Source organism: Scyliorhinus torazame, chromosome 9 (genome assembly GCF_047496885.1).
Source record: "Scyliorhinus torazame isolate Kashiwa2021f chromosome 9, sScyTor2.1, whole genome shotgun sequence".
NCBI lineage: Eukaryota > Metazoa > Chordata > Chondrichthyes > Carcharhiniformes > Scyliorhinidae > Scyliorhinus > Scyliorhinus torazame.
Genome location: NC_092715.1, coordinates 119057602 through 119079536, shown reverse-complemented (window position 1 = coordinate 119079536; position 21935 = coordinate 119057602). Strand labels below are relative to the sequence as shown.

Here is a 21935-nt window from a genome sequence, read left to right as displayed (position 1 = left end):
GATCGCCATGAGCTGTATGTTCAGGGAGTGGAACTCATTCCTGTAACGTAGGACACTCCCAGATGGCCCAGTGAGTGCAGGGAAACATGTGTGCCATCTGTTACCTCCTGGACTTCGGACATCCCAGCGATGGCAGAGAAACCTGCTGCCTGGGCATCTTGCTTGGTCCATGTCAAAGTTGATGTAGTTTTCCACCCGGGTCAACAGGGCATCCGTGCCCTGTCAGATGCACCTGTGGGCTGTGGCTTGTGAGATACCACACAGGTCCCCGCTCAAACCCTGGAATAACCCCGAGGCGAAAAGGTTCAGAGCTGCGGTGACCTTGACAGCCACCTGGAGCGGGTGTCCTCCTCCTCCATGTGCTGCCAAGCCCGTGAGGACATGGCACAAATCCTGTACCTTCTCCTTGTTGAAGCGGAGCCTCCTGTGGCACGTGCTGTCCGTCATCTGTTCGAATGACCGGCGATGCCTATACATCCTGGGCTGTCACGGGCATCCCCCTCTGAGTCCCTCCCTGGCCTGAAAGCTGGCCATGTCCTCAGGATGTGGGACGGGGTCCGGCACATGGGCTGTCGCCTTGAGCATCTGCAGAAGTTGCTGCTGCTTCCGCCGTCTCCGGCATCTGTCCGCCGGCCTAGCAGCAGCACCACTAGGGCAAATTATGGGTCCACAATCCCTGCCATAGCATTCAATATCTGTAAGGCATTGGGAGAGGTATTAGATTCAGAAACAGTGGTGGCTCCCTCCCCGGGACCCTCTACTCCCCCATTGAAATTCTCCTCCCCCCATTGCATTGTTCACCAACTCCTGGCCACAGCGGGTTCCCAATCATCAGACCCCCGACCCTGTACCCCGGACACCCGCCCATAACATCATCTGGATTGGGCGTTGGTCCCCTTCCCATTGCCGTGGACACGCCCCCGGAGCTGTGTCCCATCCCTTGGATGTTGACTGCTGAGTGTGGTGTTGCCTCCCGCAGTGTTCAGGCATAGTGGTCAGGCATCATGGTTTTATTGGACTGCTCGGCAATGACTCCCACATGCTACATGGCCCGCCCACCAACAGGAATCCACTTGGGTTGCATGCAGTTCTCACTTTTAAAAAATAAATTTAGAGTACCCAATTATCTTTTTCTAATTAAGGGGCAATTTAGCATGGCCAATCCACCTACCTTGCACATCTTTAGGTTGTGGGGGTGAAACCCATGCAGACACGAGGAGAATGTCACAGACAGTGACCCAGGGCCAGGGTTGAACCTGGGTCCACAACGATGTAGGCGTAGCCAGCAGTGCTACCCACTGCACCATTGTGCTGCCCCTTGTGTAGTTCTCACTTAACCATGATTACCAATTTCCTATTAGCAATACTCTCAGCCGCATCGCTGCCGGGGTTATGGGTGGCCGGTGGGGCAGACGGGCAGGGACAAGGGTTGCCCCTGGAACGGATACACATGATCCAGTGCACAGTTGTTCCCCGGTTGCTTCCCCAATGCCTCCCCATCCTCCCATGGCAGCCTATCCCACAAGGGTCCCCCCCCCACCCCCACCACTGAGCACTGGGATGGCCAGCCCAGCGCCCCCGGTCTCTTTGCATGTGAGCAAAGGTGGCAAGTTATCTCCTCGGCAAGTCCTTCACCAGATTCACATTTTTCAAAAGGAGTACTAATCGGTGCCAGCTTGACCACTTGCTGGGGAGGCCGATGAATAACGGGAGGCCTTTGGATATGAGGTGGCTTCTGTTAATTGTATGAAAATAGGGCTTAATCGGTGATAACTGGTTTCCTTCCACGCAATGGCGAGATCCTGATTTTGCCCACGGAAGCGGGCCGGTTGAACCGTAAACTGTTTGGCGTCTGGCGCTGTTCTTATTTTCGGCCTCTCCTATTCACTGGCCTTGTTTCACTTGATCAAGAGTGCAACGAGGCCTGAGAATCACGCCCTTTGTGTTTAAAAAAATGTAAGAAAAGATCAATTTGTGCATACTATTGAGAAATTTTATTTTTTTCCTGCGGCACGGTGGCACAGTGGTTAGCACTGCTGCCTCACAGCTCCAAGAACCCGGGTTCAATTTCAGCCTTGGGTGGCTGTGTGGAGTTTGCACCTTCTCCCTGTGGCTGCATGGGTTTCCTCCGTGTGCTCCGGTTTCTTCCCACAGTCCGAAGTGCAGGTTAGTTGAATTGGCCACTTAGTGTTAGGTGGGGTTACTGGGTTATGGGCTAAGGTGGAAGTGTGGGCTTAGGTAGAGTGCTCTTTCAATGGCCGGTGTAGACACAATGGGCCGAATGGCCTCCTTCTGCATGGTGAATTCTGTGATTCTATGATAAAACCCTATTTTAGCTGTTATAAATTTCAGTTACTGAGAGAAACTTGCAACTGAACCTAAAGCATTTTGATCAATTTATGGGAACCTAGTGGACAGCCAGGAATATATTCTCACTATAACATAGCAGCTATTGTGTGTGTCCAAGGTGTGGTTAGAAACTGTTAGTCCTTTAACACTGAATATAGCTGTCACAGCACCATCTAGAGGAGTATCAGATACTTTAGTGCCAGTGATGCCTGCAACTTGATGTGGATTATGTTTCCCGCAAGACTATCAGGACCTACTGTTGTCTGATCACAAGATGAATGTGAACTCAGAGCACCTTTCAGGCAGGCTGCCCCCATCCTTTTCCCCTGCTCTCTGGACAGATGTAGGTGTAATACTGAAGGGAACAGGTGATTATTGACAGATTGGATGTAATGCGGAAGGGGACCGGTCATTATTATCAGATGTTATAGAATTCATAGAATCATAGAATTCATAGAATCATAGAATCAGTGCAGATTTCTGCATTTACAGTGCAGAAGGAGGCCATTCGGTCCATTGAGTCTGCACCAGCTCTTGGAAAGAGCACCCGACTTAAGCTCGCACCTCGACCCAATCCCGTAACCCAACAACCCGACCTAACCTAAGGGCAATGTAGCATGGCCAATCCATCTAACCTGCACATTTTGGACTGTGGGAGGAAACCGGAGCACCCGGAGGGGAGACACGGGGAGAACGTGCAGACTCCACACAGACAGTGACCCAAGCTGAGAATCGAACCTGAGACCTTGGAGCGTTGAAGCAACTGTGCTAGCCACTGGGCTACCGTGCTGCCCGACAGATGCTTATTGACAGATTGGGTATAATGCTGAAGGGGACAGGAGATTATTGACAGATTGGGTGTAATGCTGAAGGGTCAGGTGATCATTGACAGATTGGGTGTAACGCTGAAGTAGACAGGTGATTATTGACAGATTGGGTGTAATGCTGAAGGGGACAGGAGATTATTGACAGATTGGGTGTAATGCTGAAGGGGACAGGAGATTATTGACAGATTGGGTGTAATGCTGAAGGGGACAGGAGATTATTGACAGATTGGGTGTAATGCTGAAGGGTCAGGTGATTATTAACAGATTGGGTATAATGCTGAAGGGGACAGGTTATTATTGACAGATTGTGTGTAATACTGAAGGGGACAGGTGGTTATTGACAGATTGGGTGTAATGCTGAAGGGGACAGGAGATTATTGACAGATTGGGTGTAATGCTGAAGGGGACAGGAGATTATTGACAGATTGGGTGTAATGCTGAAGGGTCAGGTGATTATTGACAGATTGGGTGTAATACTGAAGGGGACAGGTGGTTATTGACAGATTGGGTGTAATGCTGAAGGGTCAGGTGATTATTGACAGATTGGGTATAATGCTGAAGGGGACAGGAGATTATTGACAGATTGGGTGTAATGCTGAAGGGTCAGGTGATTATTGACAGATTGGGTGTAATACTGAAGGGGACAGGTGGTTATTGACAGATTGGGTGTAATGCTGAAGGGTCAGGTGATTATTGACAGATTGGGTATAATGCTGAAGGGGACAGGTGGTTATTGACAGATTGGGTGTAATGCTGAAGGGGACAGGAGATTATTGACAGATTGGGTGTAATGCTGAAGGGGACAGGTGATTATCGACAGATTGGGTGTAATGCTGAAGGGGACAGGTGGTTATTGACAGATTGGGTATAATGCTGAAGGGGACAGGTGATTATTGACAGATTGGGTGTAATGCTGAAGGGGACGGGTGATTATTGACAGATTGGGTGTGATGCTGAAGGGGACAGGTGATTATTGACAGATTGGGTATAATGCTGAAGGGGACAGGTGATTATTGACAGATTGGGTGTAATGCTGAAGGGGACAGGTGATTATTGACAGATTGGGTATAATGCTGAAGGGGACAGGTTATTATTGACAGATTGTGTGTAATGCTGAAGGGGACAGGTGATTATCGACAGATTGGGTATAATGCTGAAGGGGACAGGAGATTATTGGCAGATTGGGTATAATGCTGAAGGGGACAGGTGATTATTGACAGATTAGGTGTGATGCTGAAGGGGACAGGTGATTATTGACAGATTGGGTATAATGCTGAAGGGGGCAGGTGATTATTGACAGATTGGGTGTAATGCTGAAGGGGACAGGTGATTATTCACAGATTAGGTGTGATGCTGAAGGGGACAGGTGATTATTGACAGATTGGGTATAACGCTGAAGGGGACAGGTGATTAATGACAGTTTGGGTGTAATGCTGAAGGGGAGAGGTGATTATTGACAGATTGGGTATAATGCTGAAGGGGACAGGTGATTATTGACAGATTGGGTGTGATGCTGAAGGAGACAGGTGATTATTGACAGATTGGGTATAATGCTGAAAGGTCAGGTGATTATTGACAGGTTGGGTGTAATGCTGAAGGGGACAGGAGATTATTGACAGATTGGGTATAATGCTGAAGGGGACAGGAGATTATTGACAGATTGGGTGTAATGCTGAAGGGTCAGGTGATTATTGACAGGTTGGGTGTAATGCTGAAGGGGACAGGTGATTATTGACAGATTGGGTATAATGCTGAAGGGGACAGGAGATTATTGACAGATTGGGTATAATGCTGAAGGGGACAGGTGATTATTGACAGATTGGGTGTGATGCTGAAGGAGACAGGTGATTATTGACAGATTGGCTATAATGCTGAAGGGGACAGGTGGTTATTGACAGATTGGGTGTAATGCTGAAGGGGACAGGTGATTATTGACAGATTGGGTATAATGCTGAAGGGGACAGGTGATTATTGACAGATTGGGTATAATGCTGAAGGGGACTGGAGATTATTGACAGATTGGGTGTAATGCTGAAGGGTCAGGTGATTATTGACAGATTGGGTATAATGCTGAAGGGGACAGGTGATTATTGACTGATTGGGTATAATGCTGAAGGGGACAGGTGATTATTGACAGATTGGGTATAATGCTGAAGGGGACTGGAGATTATTGACAGATTGGGTGTAATGCTGAAGGGTCAGGTGATTATTGACAGATTGGGTATAATGCTGAAGGGGACAGGTGATTATTGACAGATTGGGTGTAATGCTGAAGGGTCAGGTGATTATTGACAGATTGGGTGTAATGCTGAAGGGGACAGGAGATTATTGACAGATTGGGTGTAATGCTGAAGGGTCAGGTGATTATTGACAGATTGGGTGTAATGCTGAAGGGGACAGGTGATTATTGACAGATTGGGTGTAATGCTGAAGGGGACAGGAGAATATTGACAGATTGGGTATAATGCTGAAGGGGACAGGTGGTTATTGACAGATTGGGTATAATGCTGAAGGGGACAGGTGATTATTGACAGATTGGGTGTAATGCTGAAGGGGACAGGTGATTATTGACAGATTGGGTATAATGCTGAAGAGTCAGGTGATTATTGACAGATTGGGTGTAATGCTGAAGGGGACAGGAGATTATTGACAGATTGGGTATAATGCTGAAGGGGACAGGAGATTATTGACAGATTGGGTATAATGCTGAAGGGGACAGGTGATTATTGACAGATTGGGTGTAATGCTGAAGGGGACAGGTGGTTATTGACAGATTGGGTATAATGCTGAAGGGGACAGGTGATTATTGACAGATTGGGTATAATGCTGAAGGGGACAGGTGATTATTGACAGATTGGGTGTAATGCTGAAGGGGACAGGTGATTATTGACAGATTGGGTATAATGCTGAAGGGTCAGGTGATTATTGACAGATTGTGTATAATGCTGAAGGGGACAGGAGATTATTGACAGATTGTGTGTAATGCTGAAGGGGACTGGAGATTATTGACATATTGGGTGTAATGCTGAAGGGTCAGGTGATTATTCACAGATTGGGTATAATGCTGAAGGGTCAGGTGATTATTGACAGATTGGGTGTAATGCTGAAGGGGACAGGTGATTATTGACAGATTGGGTGTAATGCTGAAGGGTCAGGTGATGATTGACAGTGTGGGTGTAATGCTGAAGGGGACAGGTGATTATTGACAGATTGGGTATAATGCTGAAGGGGACAGGAGATTATTGACAGATTGGGTATAATGCTGAAGGGGACAGGTGATTATTGACAGATTGGGTGTAATGCTGAAGGGTCAGGTGATTATTGACAGATTGGGTGTAATGCTGAAGGGGACAGGAGATTATTGACAGATTGGGTGTGATGCTGAATGGGACAGGTGATTATTGACAGATTGGGTGTAATGCTGAAGGGGACAGGAGATTATTGACAGATTGGGTGTGATGCTGAAGGGGACAGGTGATTATTGACAGATTGGGTGTGGTGCTGAAGGGGACAGGTGATTATTGACAGATTGGGTGTGATGCTGAAGGGGACAGGAGATTATTGACAGATTGGGTGTAATGCTGAAGGGGACAGGAGATTATTGACAGATTGGGTATGATGCTGAAGGGGACAGGTGATTATTGACAGATTGGGTGTGATGCTGAAGGGGACATGAGATTATTGACAGATTGGGTGTAATGCTGAAGGGGACAGGAGATTATTGACAGATTGGGTATGATGCTGAGGGGACAGGTGATTATTGACAGATTGGGTGTGATGCTGAAGGGGACAGGATATTATTGACAGATTGGGTATAATGCTGAAGGGGACAGGAGATTATTGACAGATTGGGTATAATGCTGAAGGGGACAGGTGATTATTGACAGATTTGGTGTAATGCTGAAGGGTCAGGTGATTATTGACAGATTGGGTATAATGCTGAAGGGGACAGGTGATTATTGACAGATTGGGTGTGATGCTGAAGGGGACAGGAGATTATTGACAGATTGGGTATAACGCTGAAGGGGACAGGTGATTATTGACAGATTGGGTATAATGCTGAAGGGGACAGGAGATTATTGACAGATTGGGTATAATGCTGAAGGGGACAGGAGATTATTGACAGATTGGGTATAATGCTGAAGGGGACAGGTGATTATTGACAGATTGGTTATAATGCTGAAGGGGACAGGAGATTATTGACAGATAAGGTGTGATGCTGAATGGGACAGGTGAGTATTGACAGATTGGGTGTAATGCTGAAGGGGACAGGAGATTATTGACAGATTGGGTATAATGCTGAAGGGGACAGGTGATTATTGACAGATTAGGTGTAATGCTGAAGGGGACAGGTGATTATTGACAGATTGGGTATCATGCTGAAGGGGACAGGAGATTATTGACAGATTGGGTGTAATGCTGAAGGGTCATGTGATTATTGACAGATTGGGTGTAATGTTGAAGGGGACTGGAGATTATTGACAGATTGGGTGTAATGCTGAAGGGGTCAGGTGATTATTGACAGATTGTGTGTAACACTGAAGGGGACAGGTGATTAGTGACAGATTGGGTATAATGCTGAAGGAGACAGGTGATTATTGACAGATTGGGTGTAATGCTGAAGAGTCAGGTGATTATTGACAGATTGGGTGTAATGCTGAAGGGGACAGGTGGTTATTGACAGATTGGGTGTAATGCTGAAGGGTCAGGTGATTATTGACAGATTGGGTATAATGCTGAAGGGGACAGGAGATTATTGACAGATTGGGTGTAATGCTGAAGGGTCAGGTGATTATTGACAGATTGGGTGTAATACTGAAGGGGACAGGTGGTTATTGACAGATTGGGTGTAATGCTGAAGGGTCAGGTGATTATTGACAGATTGGGTATAATGCTGAAGGGGACAGGTGGTTATTGACAGATTGGGTGTAATGCTGAAGGGGACAGGAGATTATTGACAGATTGGGTGTAATGCTGAAGGGGACAGGTGATTATCGACAGATTGGGTGTAATGCTGAAGGGGACAGGTGGTTATTGACAGATTGGGTATAATGCTGAAGGGGACAGGTGATTATTGACAGATTGGGTGTAATGCTGAAGGGGACGGGTGATTATTGACAGATTGGGTGTGATGCTGAAGGGGACAGGTGATTATTGACAGATTGGGTATAATGCTGAAGGGGACAGGTGATTATTGACAGATTGGGTGTAATGCTGAAGGGGACAGGTGATTATTGACAGATTGGGTATAATGCTGAAGGGGACAGGTTATTATTGACAGATTGTGTGTAATGCTGAAGGGGACAGGTGATTATCGACAGATTGGGTATAATGCTGAAGGGGACAGGAGATTATTGGCAGATTGGGTATAATGCTGAAGGGGACAGGTGATTATTGACAGATTAGGTGTGATGCTGAAGGGGACAGGTGATTATTGACAGATTGGGTATAATGCTGAAGGGGGCAGGTGATTATTGACAGATTGGGTGTAATGCTGAAGGGGACAGGTGATTATTCACAGATTAGGTGTGATGCTGAAGGGGACAGGTGATTATTGACAGATTGGGTATAACGCTGAAGGGGACAGGTGATTAATGACAGTTTGGGTGTAATGCTGAAGGGGAGAGGTGATTATTGACAGATTGGGTATAATGCTGAAGGGGACAGGTGATTATTGACAGATTGGGTGTGATGCTGAAGGAGACAGGTGATTATTGACAGATTGGGTATAATGCTGAAAGGTCAGGTGATTATTGACAGGTTGGGTGTAATGCTGAAGGGGACAGGAGATTATTGACAGATTGGGTATAATGCTGAAGGGGACAGGAGATTATTGACAGATTGGGTGTAATGCTGAAGGGTCAGGTGATTATTGACAGGTTGGGTGTAATGCTGAAGGGGACAGGTGATTATTGACAGATTGGGTATAATGCTGAAGGGGACAGGAGATTATTGACAGATTGGGTATAATGCTGAAGGGGACAGGTGATTATTGACAGATTGGGTGTGATGCTGAAGGAGACAGGTGATTATTGACAGATTGGCTATAATGCTGAAGGGGACAGGTGGTTATTGACAGATTGGGTGTAATGCTGAAGGGGACAGGTGATTATTGACAGATTGGGTATAATGCTGAAGGGGACAGGTGATTATTGACAGATTGGGTATAATGCTGAAGGGGACTGGAGATTATTGACAGATTGGGTGTAATGCTGAAGGGTCAGGTGATTATTGACAGATTGGGTATAATGCTGAAGGGGACAGGTGATTATTGACTGATTGGGTATAATGCTGAAGGGGACAGGTGATTATTGACAGATTGGGTATAATGCTGAAGGGGACTGGAGATTATTGACAGATTGGGTGTAATGCTGAAGGGTCAGGTGATTATTGACAGATTGGGTATAATGCTGAAGGGGACAGGTGATTATTGACAGATTGGGTGTAATGCTGAAGGGTCAGGTGATTATTGACAGATTGGGTGTAATGCTGAAGGGGACAGGAGATTATTGACAGATTGGGTGTAATGCTGAAGGGTCAGGTGATTATTGACAGATTGGGTGTAATGCTGAAGGGGACAGGTGATTATTGACAGATTGGGTGTAATGCTGAAGGGGACAGGAGAATATTGACAGATTGGGTATAATGCTGAAGGGGACAGGTGGTTATTGACAGATTGGGTATAATGCTGAAGGGGACAGGTGATTATTGACAGATTGGGTGTAATGCTGAAGGGGACAGGTGATTATTGACAGATTGGGTATAATGCTGAAGAGTCAGGTGATTATTGACAGATTGGGTGTAATGCTGAAGGGGACAGGAGATTATTGACAGATTGGGTATAATGCTGAAGGGGACAGGAGATTATTGACAGATTGGGTATAATGCTGAAGGGGACAGGTGATTATTGACAGATTGGGTGTAATGCTGAAGGGGACAGGTGGTTATTGACAGATTGGGTATAATGCTGAAGGGGACAGGTGATTATTGACAGATTGGGTATAATGCTGAAGGGGACAGGTGATTATTGACAGATTGGGTGTAATGCTGAAGGGGACAGGTGATTATTGACAGATTGGGTATAATGCTGAAGGGTCAGGTGATTATTGACAGATTGTGTATAATGCTGAAGGGGACAGGAGATTATTGACAGATTGTGTGTAATGCTGAAGGGGACTGGAGATTATTGACATATTGGGTGTAATGCTGAAGGGTCAGGTGATTATTCACAGATTGGGTATAATGCTGAAGGGTCAGGTGATTATTGACAGATTGGGTGTAATGCTGAAGGGGACAGGTGATTATTGACAGATTGGGTGTAATGCTGAAGGGTCAGGTGATGATTGACAGTGTGGGTGTAATGCTGAAGGGGACAGGTGATTATTGACAGATTGGGTATAATGCTGAAGGGGACAGGAGATTATTGACAGATTGGGTATAATGCTGAAGGGGACAGGTGATTATTGACAGATTGGGTGTAATGCTGAAGGGTCAGGTGATTATTGACAGATTGGGTGTAATGCTGAAGGGGACAGGAGATTATTGACAGATTGGGTGTGATGCTGAATGGGACAGGTGATTATTGACAGATTGGGTGTAATGCTGAAGGGGACAGGAGATTATTGACAGATTGGGTGTGATGCTGAAGGGGACAGGTGATTATTGACAGATTGGGTGTGGTGCTGAAGGGGACAGGTGATTATTGACAGATTGGGTGTGATGCTGAAGGGGACAGGAGATTATTGACAGATTGGGTGTAATGCTGAAGGGGACAGGAGATTATTGACAGATTGGGTATGATGCTGAAGGGGACAGGTGATTATTGACAGATTGGGTGTGATGCTGAAGGGGACATGAGATTATTGACAGATTGGGTGTAATGCTGAAGGGGACAGGAGATTATTGACAGATTGGGTATGATGCTGAGGGGACAGGTGATTATTGACAGATTGGGTGTGATGCTGAAGGGGACAGGATATTATTGACAGATTGGGTATAATGCTGAAGGGGACAGGAGATTATTGACAGATTGGGTATAATGCTGAAGGGGACAGGTGATTATTGACAGATTTGGTGTAATGCTGAAGGGTCAGGTGATTATTGACAGATTGGGTATAATGCTGAAGGGGACAGGTGATTATTGACAGATTGGGTGTGATGCTGAAGGGGACAGGAGATTATTGACAGATTGGGTATAACGCTGAAGGGGACAGGTGATTATTGACAGATTGGGTATAATGCTGAAGGGGACAGGAGATTATTGACAGATTGGGTATAATGCTGAAGGGGACAGGAGATTATTGACAGATTGGGTATAATGCTGAAGGGGACAGGTGATTATTGACAGATTGGTTATAATGCTGAAGGGGACAGGAGATTATTGACAGATAAGGTGTGATGCTGAATGGGACAGGTGAGTATTGACAGATTGGGTGTAATGCTGAAGGGGACAGGAGATTATTGACAGATTGGGTATAATGCTGAAGGGGACAGGTGATTATTGACAGATTAGGTGTAATGCTGAAGGGGACAGGTGATTATTGACAGATTGGGTATCATGCTGAAGGGGACAGGAGATTATTGACAGATTGGGTGTAATGCTGAAGGGTCATGTGATTATTGACAGATTGGGTGTAATGTTGAAGGGGACTGGAGATTATTGACAGATTGGGTGTAATGCTGAAGGGGTCAGGTGATTATTGACAGATTGTGTGTAACACTGAAGGGGACAGGTGATTAGTGACAGATTGGGTATAATGCTGAAGGAGACAGGTGATTATTGACAGATTGGGTGTAATGCTGAAGAGTCAGGTGATTATTGACAGATTGGGTGTAATGCTGAAGGGGACAGGAGATTATTGACAGATTGGGTATAATGCTGAAGGGGACAGGAGATTATTGACAGATTGGGTATAATGCTGAAGGGGACAGGTGATTATTGACAGATTGGGTGTAATGCTGAAGGGGACAGGTGGTTATTGACAGATTGGGTATAATGCTGAAGGGGACAGGTGATTATTGACAGATTGGGTATAATGCTGAAGGGGACAGGTGATTATTGACAGATTGGGTGTAATGCTGAAGGGGACAGGTGATTATTGACAGATTGGGTATAATGCTGAAGGGTCAGGTGATTATTGACAGATTGTGTATAATGCTGAAGGGGACAGGAGATTATTGACAGATTGTGTGTAATGCTGAAGGGGACTGGAGATTATTGACATATTGCGTGTAATGCTGAAGGGTCAGGTGATTATTCACAGATTGGGTATAATGCTGAAGGGTCAGGTGATTATTGACAGATTGGGTGTAATGCTGAAGGGGACAGGTGATTATTGACAGATTGGGTGTAATGCTGAAGGGTCAGGTGATGATTGACAGTGTGGGTGTAATGCTGAAGGGGACAGGTGATTATTGACAGATTGGGTATAATGCTGAAGGGGACAGGAGATTATTGACAGATTGGGTATAATGCTGAAGGGGACAGGTGATTATTGACAGATTGGGTATAATGCTGAAGGGGACAGGTGATTATTGACAGATTGGGTGTAATGCTGAAGGGTCAGGTGATTATTGACAGATTGGGTGTAATGCTGAAGGGGACAGGAGATTATTGACAGATTGGGTGTGATGCTGAATGGGACAGGTGATTATTGACAGATTGGGTGTAATGCTGAAGGGGACAGGAGATTATTGACAGATTGGGTGTGATGCTGAAGGGGACAGGTGATTATTGACAGATTGGGTGTGGTGCTGAAGGGGACAGGTGATTATTGACAGATTGGGTGTGATGCTGAAGGGGACAGGAGATTATTGACAGATTGGGTGTAATGCTGAAGGGGACAGGAGATTATTGACAGATTGGTTATGATGCTGAAGGGGACAGGTGATTATTGACAGATTGGGTGTGATGCTGAAGGGGACATGAGATTATTGACAGATTGGGTGTAATGCTGAAGGGGACAGGAGATTATTGACAGATTGGGTATGATGCTGAAGGGGACAGGTGATTATTGACAGATTGGGTGTGATGCTGAAGGGGACAGGATATTATTGACAGATTGGCTATAATGCTGAAGGGGACAGGAGATTATTGACAGATTGGGTGTGATGCTGAAGGGGACAGGTGATTATTGACAGATTGGGTATAATGCTGAAGGGGACAGGTGATTATTGACAGATTTGGTGTAATGCTGAAGGGTCAGGTGATTATTGACAGATTGGGTATAATGCTGAAGGGGACAGGTGATTATTGACAGATTGGGTGTGATGCTGAAGGGGACAGGAGATTATTGACAGATTGGGTATAACGCTGAAGGGGACAGGTGATTATTGACAGATTGGGTATAATGCTGAAGGGGACAGGAGATTATTGACAGATTGGGTATAATGCTGAAGGGGACAGGAGATTATTGACAGATTGGGTATAATGCTGAAGGGGACAGGTGATTATTGACAGATTGGTTATAATGCTGAAGGGGACAGGAGATTATTGACAGATAAGGTGTGATGCTGAATGGGACAGGTGAGTATTGACAGATTGGGTGTAATGCTGAAGGGGACAGGAGATTATTGACAGATTGGGTATAATGCTGAAGGGGACAGGTGATTATTGACAGATTAGGTGTAATGCTGAAGGGGACAGGTGATTATTGACAGATTGGGTATCATGCTGAAGGGGACAGGAGATTATTGACAGATTGGGTGTAATGCTGAAGGGTCATGTGATTATTGACAGATTGGGTGTAATGTTGAAGGGGACTGGAGATTATTGACAGATTGGGTGTAATGCTGAAGGGGTCAGGTGATTATTGACAGATTGTGTGTAACACTGAAGGGGACAGGTGATTAGTGACAGATTGGGTATAATGCTGAAGGAGACAGGTGATTATTGACAGATTGGGTGTAATGCTGAAGGGGACAGGTGATGATTGACAGATTGGGTATAATGCTGAAGGGGACAGGTGATTACAGACAGATTGTGTGTAATGCTGAAGGAGACAGGTGATTATTGACAGTTTGGGTGTAATGCTGAAGGGGACAGGTGATGATTGACAGATTGGGTATAATGCTGAAGGGGACAGGTGATTATTGACAGATTGTGTGTAATGCTGAAGGGGCAGGTGATTATTGACAGATTGGGTGTAATGCTTAAGGGGACAGGTGATTATTGACAGATTGGGTGTAATGCTGAAGGGGACAGGTGATGATTGACAGATTGGGTATAATGTTGAAGGGGACAGGTGATTATTGACAGATTGTGTGTAATGCTGAAGGGGCAGGTGATTATTGACAGATTGGGTATAATGCTGAAGGAGACAGGTGATTATTGACAGATTGGGTGTAATGCTGAAGGGGACAGGTGATGATTGACAGATTGGGTATAATGCAGAAGAGGACAGGTGATTATTGACAGATTGTGTGTAATGCTGAAGGGGCAGGTGATTATTGACAGATTGGGTGTAATGCTGAAGGGGACAGGTGATTATTGACAGATTGGGTGTAATGCTGAAGGGGACAGGTGATGATTGACAGATTGGGTATAATGCTGAAGGGGACAGGTGATTATTGACAGATTGTGTGTAATGCTGAAGTGGCAGGTGATTATTGACAGATTGGGTGTAATGCTGAAGGTGACAGGTGATGATTGACAGATTGGGTAGAATGCTGAAGGGGACAGGTGATTATTGACAGATTGGGTATAATGCTGAAGGGTCAGGTGATTATTGACAGATTGGGTGTAATGCTGAAGGGTCAGGTGATTATTGACAGATTGGGTGTAATGCTGAAGGGGACTGGAGATTATTGACAGATTGGGTATAATGCTGAAGGGTCAGGTGATTATTGACAGATTGGGTGTAATGCTGAAGGGGACAGGTGATTATTGACAGATTGTGTGTAATACTGAAGGGGACTGGAGATTATTGGCAGATTGGGTGTAATACTGAAGGGGACTGGAGATTATTGACAGATTGGGTGTGATGCTGAAGGGGACAGGAGATTATTGACAGATTGGGTGTAATACTGAAGGGGACTGGAGATTATTGACAGATTGGGTGTCATACTGAACGGGACCAGTGATTATTGACAGATGTGATTGTAATGCTAAAGGGGACAGGTGATTATTTACATATTGGATGTAATGCTAAAGGGTCAGGTGATTATTGACATATTGAGTATAATGCTGAAGGAGACAGCTGATTATTGACAGATTGGGTGTGCAATGCCAAAGTTTGGGTTGCAGCCTTAGACTCATTGCATCTTCTCTCATCTGGAGTCTTAGGTGATCGCATGGGTGTTATCAGCCACATCGTCTGTGGGTAGACCTTGTCCCTGAGTAACCAGCCCTGAAACCTCTGTGGATTCTGGAAAATGTCAGGGATCTGAGACCTGCTGAGGATCTATGAATTGTTACGCTTCCTGCATGATCTATGTGTTATGGTTGCAGATCAGCTGAACATTGAGCAAGGGGAAGCCCTTGCGGTTCACATACTGGGCTGATGGTTGCCATGGAGATCTTAGAGCCATGTGAATGCAATCAATAGCACCCCTCACCTGGCCATAACCATGAATGCCAGCACTCCTGATTCTTGGTTTACCTGATCGGAATTGACATTGCTGTGTGCCTTGGAGACAATGTTGTCCATGACCACCTGGATACATTTGTAGGTGGAGGCTTGTGAGATCCCATGCAGGTCACTAGTGGAATCCTGGAAGAAGCCACTGATATAGAAATTGAGCATCGCAGTCACGTCCAATGGCATTTGCAATGGATGCCCTCCGAGTCCCTGAGGTGTCAAACCCTGTATAAGGTGGCAAATGTGAGTAACCAATTCGCTTGCCAATCATAGACTTTGGTGTCACTGGTTCTTGCTCATCTGTAGATAGGGCAAGCGCTGGTGCAGGTATTAACTTAAAATGTATTCCAAGGCTGCGCGGTTAGTTTAGACCATGAGGGTTACTGCTCAAAACCCGAATGAATGTATTGCAAGGTATTTTGAGCATCTCCCTCAGTGACTGTTCCATGTCCACCTCTCGCAACGGGATCCTCTCACTTGCCCAGTCGCCCAATTGTTCAAACAACCCCATAAAACTCAACTTAATTTGTAGTGTGCACTCGAGGGGTTAAATGTTGAAGAGCAATCAGTGGCACTGTCAGGATTTTGTTTTACTTGAGTGGGCATAATGTCTGCCTCGTCTGCCTCCCCATCCCAGCACTTGAGCCCCTGTCACAAGGCTCCCCTCAGTGCTATCTTTCTCACCCCCCCCTTCCCAGTCCACCCCGTACTGGAGCCCTTGCCCTGGCACCACACTGAAAGCCAGTCGAGAAGAAACCACTTTGGAGACTTGCCTGTGACCCCCCCCAAAAAAAAAATTTGTGGCGCCGCTTCCTTGAATTCCTGTGGGTATCCTCACAGTCGACATGATAAGTTGTGTGCACCCACTATTATATTACAGGGGTATAATATATATGCTACTCATTTGTCTTGCCGAGTTGTATTTAACTTGATGATAAAAGTCAAAGTCTTCCAGTTGATGACAAATTATTTATAAAGTAACAAAATAATATACTTGTGATCTCTTTTACTTTAATACTTTGAATAGTAGTAGAATTAACTAAGATTAGATTAAATTAGCAATGAATATAATTCACTACACTCTGAGCTGGTCACTTCTATCCTCTAGCTGCAATACACACTAAGAACCTAAAGAAAGCGTGGGAAACTCCTTATATAGTCCCTGTTAGTAGTGATCATCTGACTGTACATTAACTAATCATGTATTTACATATACAGAGATCACTACACTCACCTCTGGCTTCCCCTTCCCAAGTTCAGATTGCCAGGTGCACACCATTTAAAGGCAGTTGTAAATCACGTTGTTCTGAAGTCAAGGCAATGTGGAATTTAAATTTGATGTTGGTGGATGATTCTGGCGTGTGGCCACAACATTGGAAAGCTAATTTGTTAAAAGTTTCCATTGTTTGAGGGCTATTAACAGAGAGAGGGGACATTTGTGTCCTAAATTTACAGTGTCGGTAGAGGTTACTAGGGCCCTCTCACTGAACACGTCTGTCAGGATTGTGTGTGGAAAATCCTGGACAAAAGTCAATCACATATTTTTATTCTATTAAAAGCCATGTCGCTGTTCACACTGCCTGTTGTTGCCAGATTTTAGGCGGGATTCTCCAAGCCAGGTTGGAGAATTGCCGGGGGGGCCTGCAAATCCTGCCACGCCGCTCTGGCAACCGGAGAATCGGCGCTGATCGTGGTGGCGCAACTGCCGTGGCGCCGGTTGGGGGCCGTTGAAAGCAGCCCCCGCGGCGATTCTCCACGCTTGACGGGCCGAGTGCCCGCCGAGATCCACCAAGTCCCGACGGCGTGGTTCACATGTGGTCCTACCCGGCGGGACCTTGGCGTTCTGGCTGCGGGGGTCATCCTGGTGGGGGGGCAAAGGGAGCCGACTCCGGGGGGGGGCCTCCATGGTGACCAGGCCCGCGATCGGGGGCAACCGATTGGCGGGTGCGGTCATTCCGGGGTGCGTTCATTCCGGGGGGGTCTAAGTTCTTCCGCGCCGGGCCCCTGTAGGACTCCGCCATGTTGCCCGGGGGCTGGCGTGGAGACGGCGGTGGCGGCATTGTGGACCCGCGCCGGCCGTGTAGGGCCGGCTTTCGCCGCTGGAGCAGCGCACAGCACTCTGGCGTTGTGCTAGTCCCCGAGGAAGGGAGAATGACTGGGCCTAGAGGCCAGTTGACACCGCCGCCAACACTTGGTTGGGATTTCGGAGAATCCCGGCCATTGTATCATGATTTCTGGGGATTTTGTCTTACCAGTTGTTGCAGTTGTTAATCCTTGTTAATCCTATGTTCACATTTCCTCACACCTCACATTCTCTTGGGCGCACATCTTTCTGCCCTCCAAAGAAGGGGCATTTTTTTCTCTCAAAATGTGTCTTTCAATTTTTCCTACAGAAGTCTACCAAGGGGTCTATTGTCTTGGACTACGTCTTCAGACATGCAAACCTAATGGAGACAGACTATTTTGGTTTGCGTTATTGTGACAGAAGTCATCAAACGGTGAGTCTCAGATAAAAGTGAGATGGGGCTGAGTGTTCCAGGGAGACAGCTGCTGTAATTTATAATAAAATGGCCACAGTAATTTTTGACAGAATTAAATATTTCAGTAACTCCATTATCTTTGTAAAAATTTTCCTCTTCATCTATGTGCTAAACTGGAAAATATTGCTGTTGAATAATTTAAATATGCCTTTAGAACAACAATGGCGTTGTAACACAAGCAGTTTAATGTGCTGCTGTCAAATTGCATCTCCTTTTGTGATTGTCACTGAAACTGCCACCTCTCCCTCCTTGCCTTGGTCAGAGCAGTTACCTTATCTCTTTGTCCAGCAGGACAGGAATAATAAGCAACAAATTCAGCGCGAGCAGAGCAAAGCAGACATTCCCAACTGATTTCATTGGCTTACATGTAGCGAAGCTTACATGAAGGACTCGGCCATCATTCCAGCTCTGGAAGAAAATGACAGAAAAACACTGAATTGAAGTTCAGACAATTGACCACCATTTTAAATTCCAGCGCTGATTCAAATAACACAAAGCATGACTCATTGGAAACATTCTCTAATTACATCTTATGTGCGTTAATAATTTTATTCTGTCTGGTGCTCCTACAAATGATGATGCAGAAAATGTGGTCATCATTTCTGGTATATGAATGTTGTGTTTCATGATGACTACCTTTTAAGTCATGATATTAAACCTGGCTCATGGGAGCTCACCAGCTTCATTGAAATGAGACTTGCGTTTCAAGCTCCTACATCAAGTGCCTCTGGCTTCGTTACGCAGGTACAAGGTGTGGTATTATCAGGTATTACAGTATTACAGTACCCGAGAGGCTGAAGACCATTAGTTAAACCTAGGAGTTTATCATTGGCTGTTGGTACATAGCTCCGCCCTGACAGGCGGGGTATAAGAACCGGTGCCGTCCCAGCAGCCCTCATTTCTGTACCGAAGCTGCTGGGGAACAGTTCTAGTCGATTAAAGCCTTCAGTTATGTGACTACTTCGTCTTTGATTGTAGTCAAAGTAGATCAAAGTACTTGGACTTTGATCGCGCATCAATTTAATTGACCAGACTTAAGCTGAAAGGATGGATCTCCGAATCAAGCGGAGTGTCTACAACTCAGCCCCCACGCGGAGAACTCGGCAGCGATATTTAAGCACTGGCTGGCGTGCTTTAAAGGCTAACTCGAGATGGCCGAAGGCACCCCCTCAGGAGAACAGAAACTGCATCTCCTGCACTCAAGGGTAAGCCCTGGGATCTACACCCTCATCGAGGAGGCGGAGGACTTTGACGCTGCAATCGAACTGTTAAAATACATTATATCCCCCCTGTAAATCAGGTCTACGCATGTCACCTGCTTGCAACTAGAGGGAAAAGCCCCGGGGAATCGTTGGAGGAGTTCTACCGTGCGCTACTGGTGCTGGGCAGAAACTGTATCTGCCCGCAAGTTTCAGGGAGTGAGCGCACGGAACTCCTAATCCGGGATGCCTTCGTAGCAGGTATGAGCATCTCAGAGATCCGTCAAAGACTCTCAGAAAAAGACACCCTGGGACTTAGAGAGGCACGGGCCCTGGCAGCGTCCATGGATGTTGCCTCCAGAAATGCGCAGTTCTATGCACCCGACTGCGCGGCGGCCCCCTGGGCTGCATGGCATCCCGCAGCGGCAGCCCCAGAGACCTTCCCCGTGTCCCCGCAGGCCTGCGCTGTAAGACGGCCCACTAACTCCGTCGAGCCCCACTGTTTCTTCTGCGGGCAGGCGAAGCATCCCCGCCAGCGCTGCCCGGCCCGCACCTCCACCTGCAAAGGGTGCGGCAAGAAGGGCCATTTTGTGGGGGTCTGCCAGGCACGAGCCGTGGCCACGGTCTCCAGCGACTCCGGACCGCCGCGGCAACCTTCACTTCGGGCCCCAGGCGGCCAGCACTCACTGCCACCCCCCTATCCTAGGGCCACGTGCGACCCACGGGCGCGGTCACCTTGCCCCTCGGACACCACGCTGGACTGATGGGCGCCGCCATTTTGTCCAACCCCGACCACCATGGGCGACCCATGGGAGACGCCATCTTGGATGGGGCCCGAGGCCCCCAGCACGTCCGACTACACGCTGCCCGATCAAAACCCGCAACTGCTTCATCTGGCCTCGGTGACTCTGGACCAAAATCGACCTCGGACACTCGCAACAGCAACGACGACGGTCTTCATCAACGGCCATGAGACGTCTTGCCTGATCGACTCTGGGAGCACGGAAAGCTTTATACACCCCAACACGATAAGGCGCTGTTCACTTGTTACCCACCCTGTAAACCAAAGAATCTCCCTGGCCTCCGGGTCACACTCGGTGGAGATAATGGGGTTCTGCCTCGCAAACCTCACTGTCCAAGGCAGGAAATTCAACAAGTTCCGCCTTTATGTCCTGCCGTACCTCTGCGCGGCTACACTCCTGGGGTTGGACTTCCAATGTAACTTGCAAAGCCTGACCGTTAAATTCGGCGGCCCTATACCTCCCCTTACTGTCTGCGGCCTCGCGACCCTTAAGGTCGACCCGCCTTCCCTGTTTGTGAACCTCACCCCGGATTGCAAACCCGTCGCCACCAGGAGCAGACGCTACAGTGCCCAGGACCGGACCTTCATCAGGTCAGAGGTCCAAAGGCTACTGAGGGAAGGGGCCATTGAAGCTGGCAACAGTCCCTGTAGAGCTCAAGTAGTGGTGGTAAAGACCGGGGAGAAACATAGGCTGGTCATTGACTACAGTCAGACCATCAACAGGTTTACGCAGCTGGACGCGTACCCTCTCCCCCGCATATCCGACCTGGTAAACAGGATCGCGCAATACAAGGTCTTCTCCACGGTGGATCTCAAGTCCGCCTACCATCAGCTACCCCTCCGTACTAGTGACGGCAAATACACTGCCTTCGAAGCAGATGGGCGGCTCTATCAATTTTCAAGGGTTCCCTTTGGTGTCACTAATGGGGGTCTCGGTCTTCCAGTGAGAGATGGACCGAATGGTTGACCGGTATGGCTTACGCGCAACGTTCCCGTATCTTGATAACGTCGCCATCTGCAGCCATGACCAGCAGGACCACGACTCCAACCTCCGAAAATTTCTCCAGACCGCGAAAATCCTTAACTTAACTTATACTAAGGATAAATGTGTATTTAGCACCGACTGCCTAGCCATCCTCGGCTATGTGGTGCGAAATGGAGTTATAGGCCCCGACCCTGAATGCATGCACCCCCTTTAGGAATTTCCCATCCCTCACTGCTCCAAGGCCCTGAAGCGATGCCTCGGGCTTTTCAGTTATTACGTCCAGTGGGTCCCTAACTACGCAGACAAAGCCCGACCCCTAATCCAGTCCACAACCTTCCCCCTGTCGACGGAGGCCCGCCAGGCCTTCAGCCGCATCAAAGCAGACATTGCAAAGGCCATGATGCGCGCCAAGCGGCCAGACCCGTGGCCTTCTTCTCCCGTACCCTCCATGCTTCCGAAATTCGCCATTCCTCGGTCGAAAAAGAGGCACAAGCCATAGTAGAAGCTGTGAGACATTGGAGGCATTATCTGGCCAGCAGGAAACTCACTCTCCTCACTGACCAACGGTCGGTGGCGTTCATGTTCGATAATGCACAGCGGGGCAAGATAAAAAAAGACAAGATCTTGAGGATAGAACTCTCCACCTACAACTACG

The 21935-nt window shown here is 47.1% G+C and overlaps 1 protein-coding gene across 7 annotated transcripts in view; it reads left to right on the top strand.

Moving 5' to 3' along the window:
• Positions 1-21935, top strand: part of epb41l4a (erythrocyte membrane protein band 4.1 like 4A) — a 323866-nt gene that overhangs the window by 97905 nt on the left and 204026 nt on the right. For all 7 annotated transcript variants that reach the window (XR_011949090.1, XM_072516431.1, XM_072516433.1 and 4 more), the window contains one exon: positions 18148-18252. Coding sequence is in view for 6 of the 7 variants with exons in the window: in XM_072516431.1 (XP_072372532.1) it covers positions 18148-18252 (105 nt within the window). In the remaining variant the exon portion in view is untranslated. The remainder of the gene's footprint in view (positions 1-18147; positions 18253-21935) is intronic.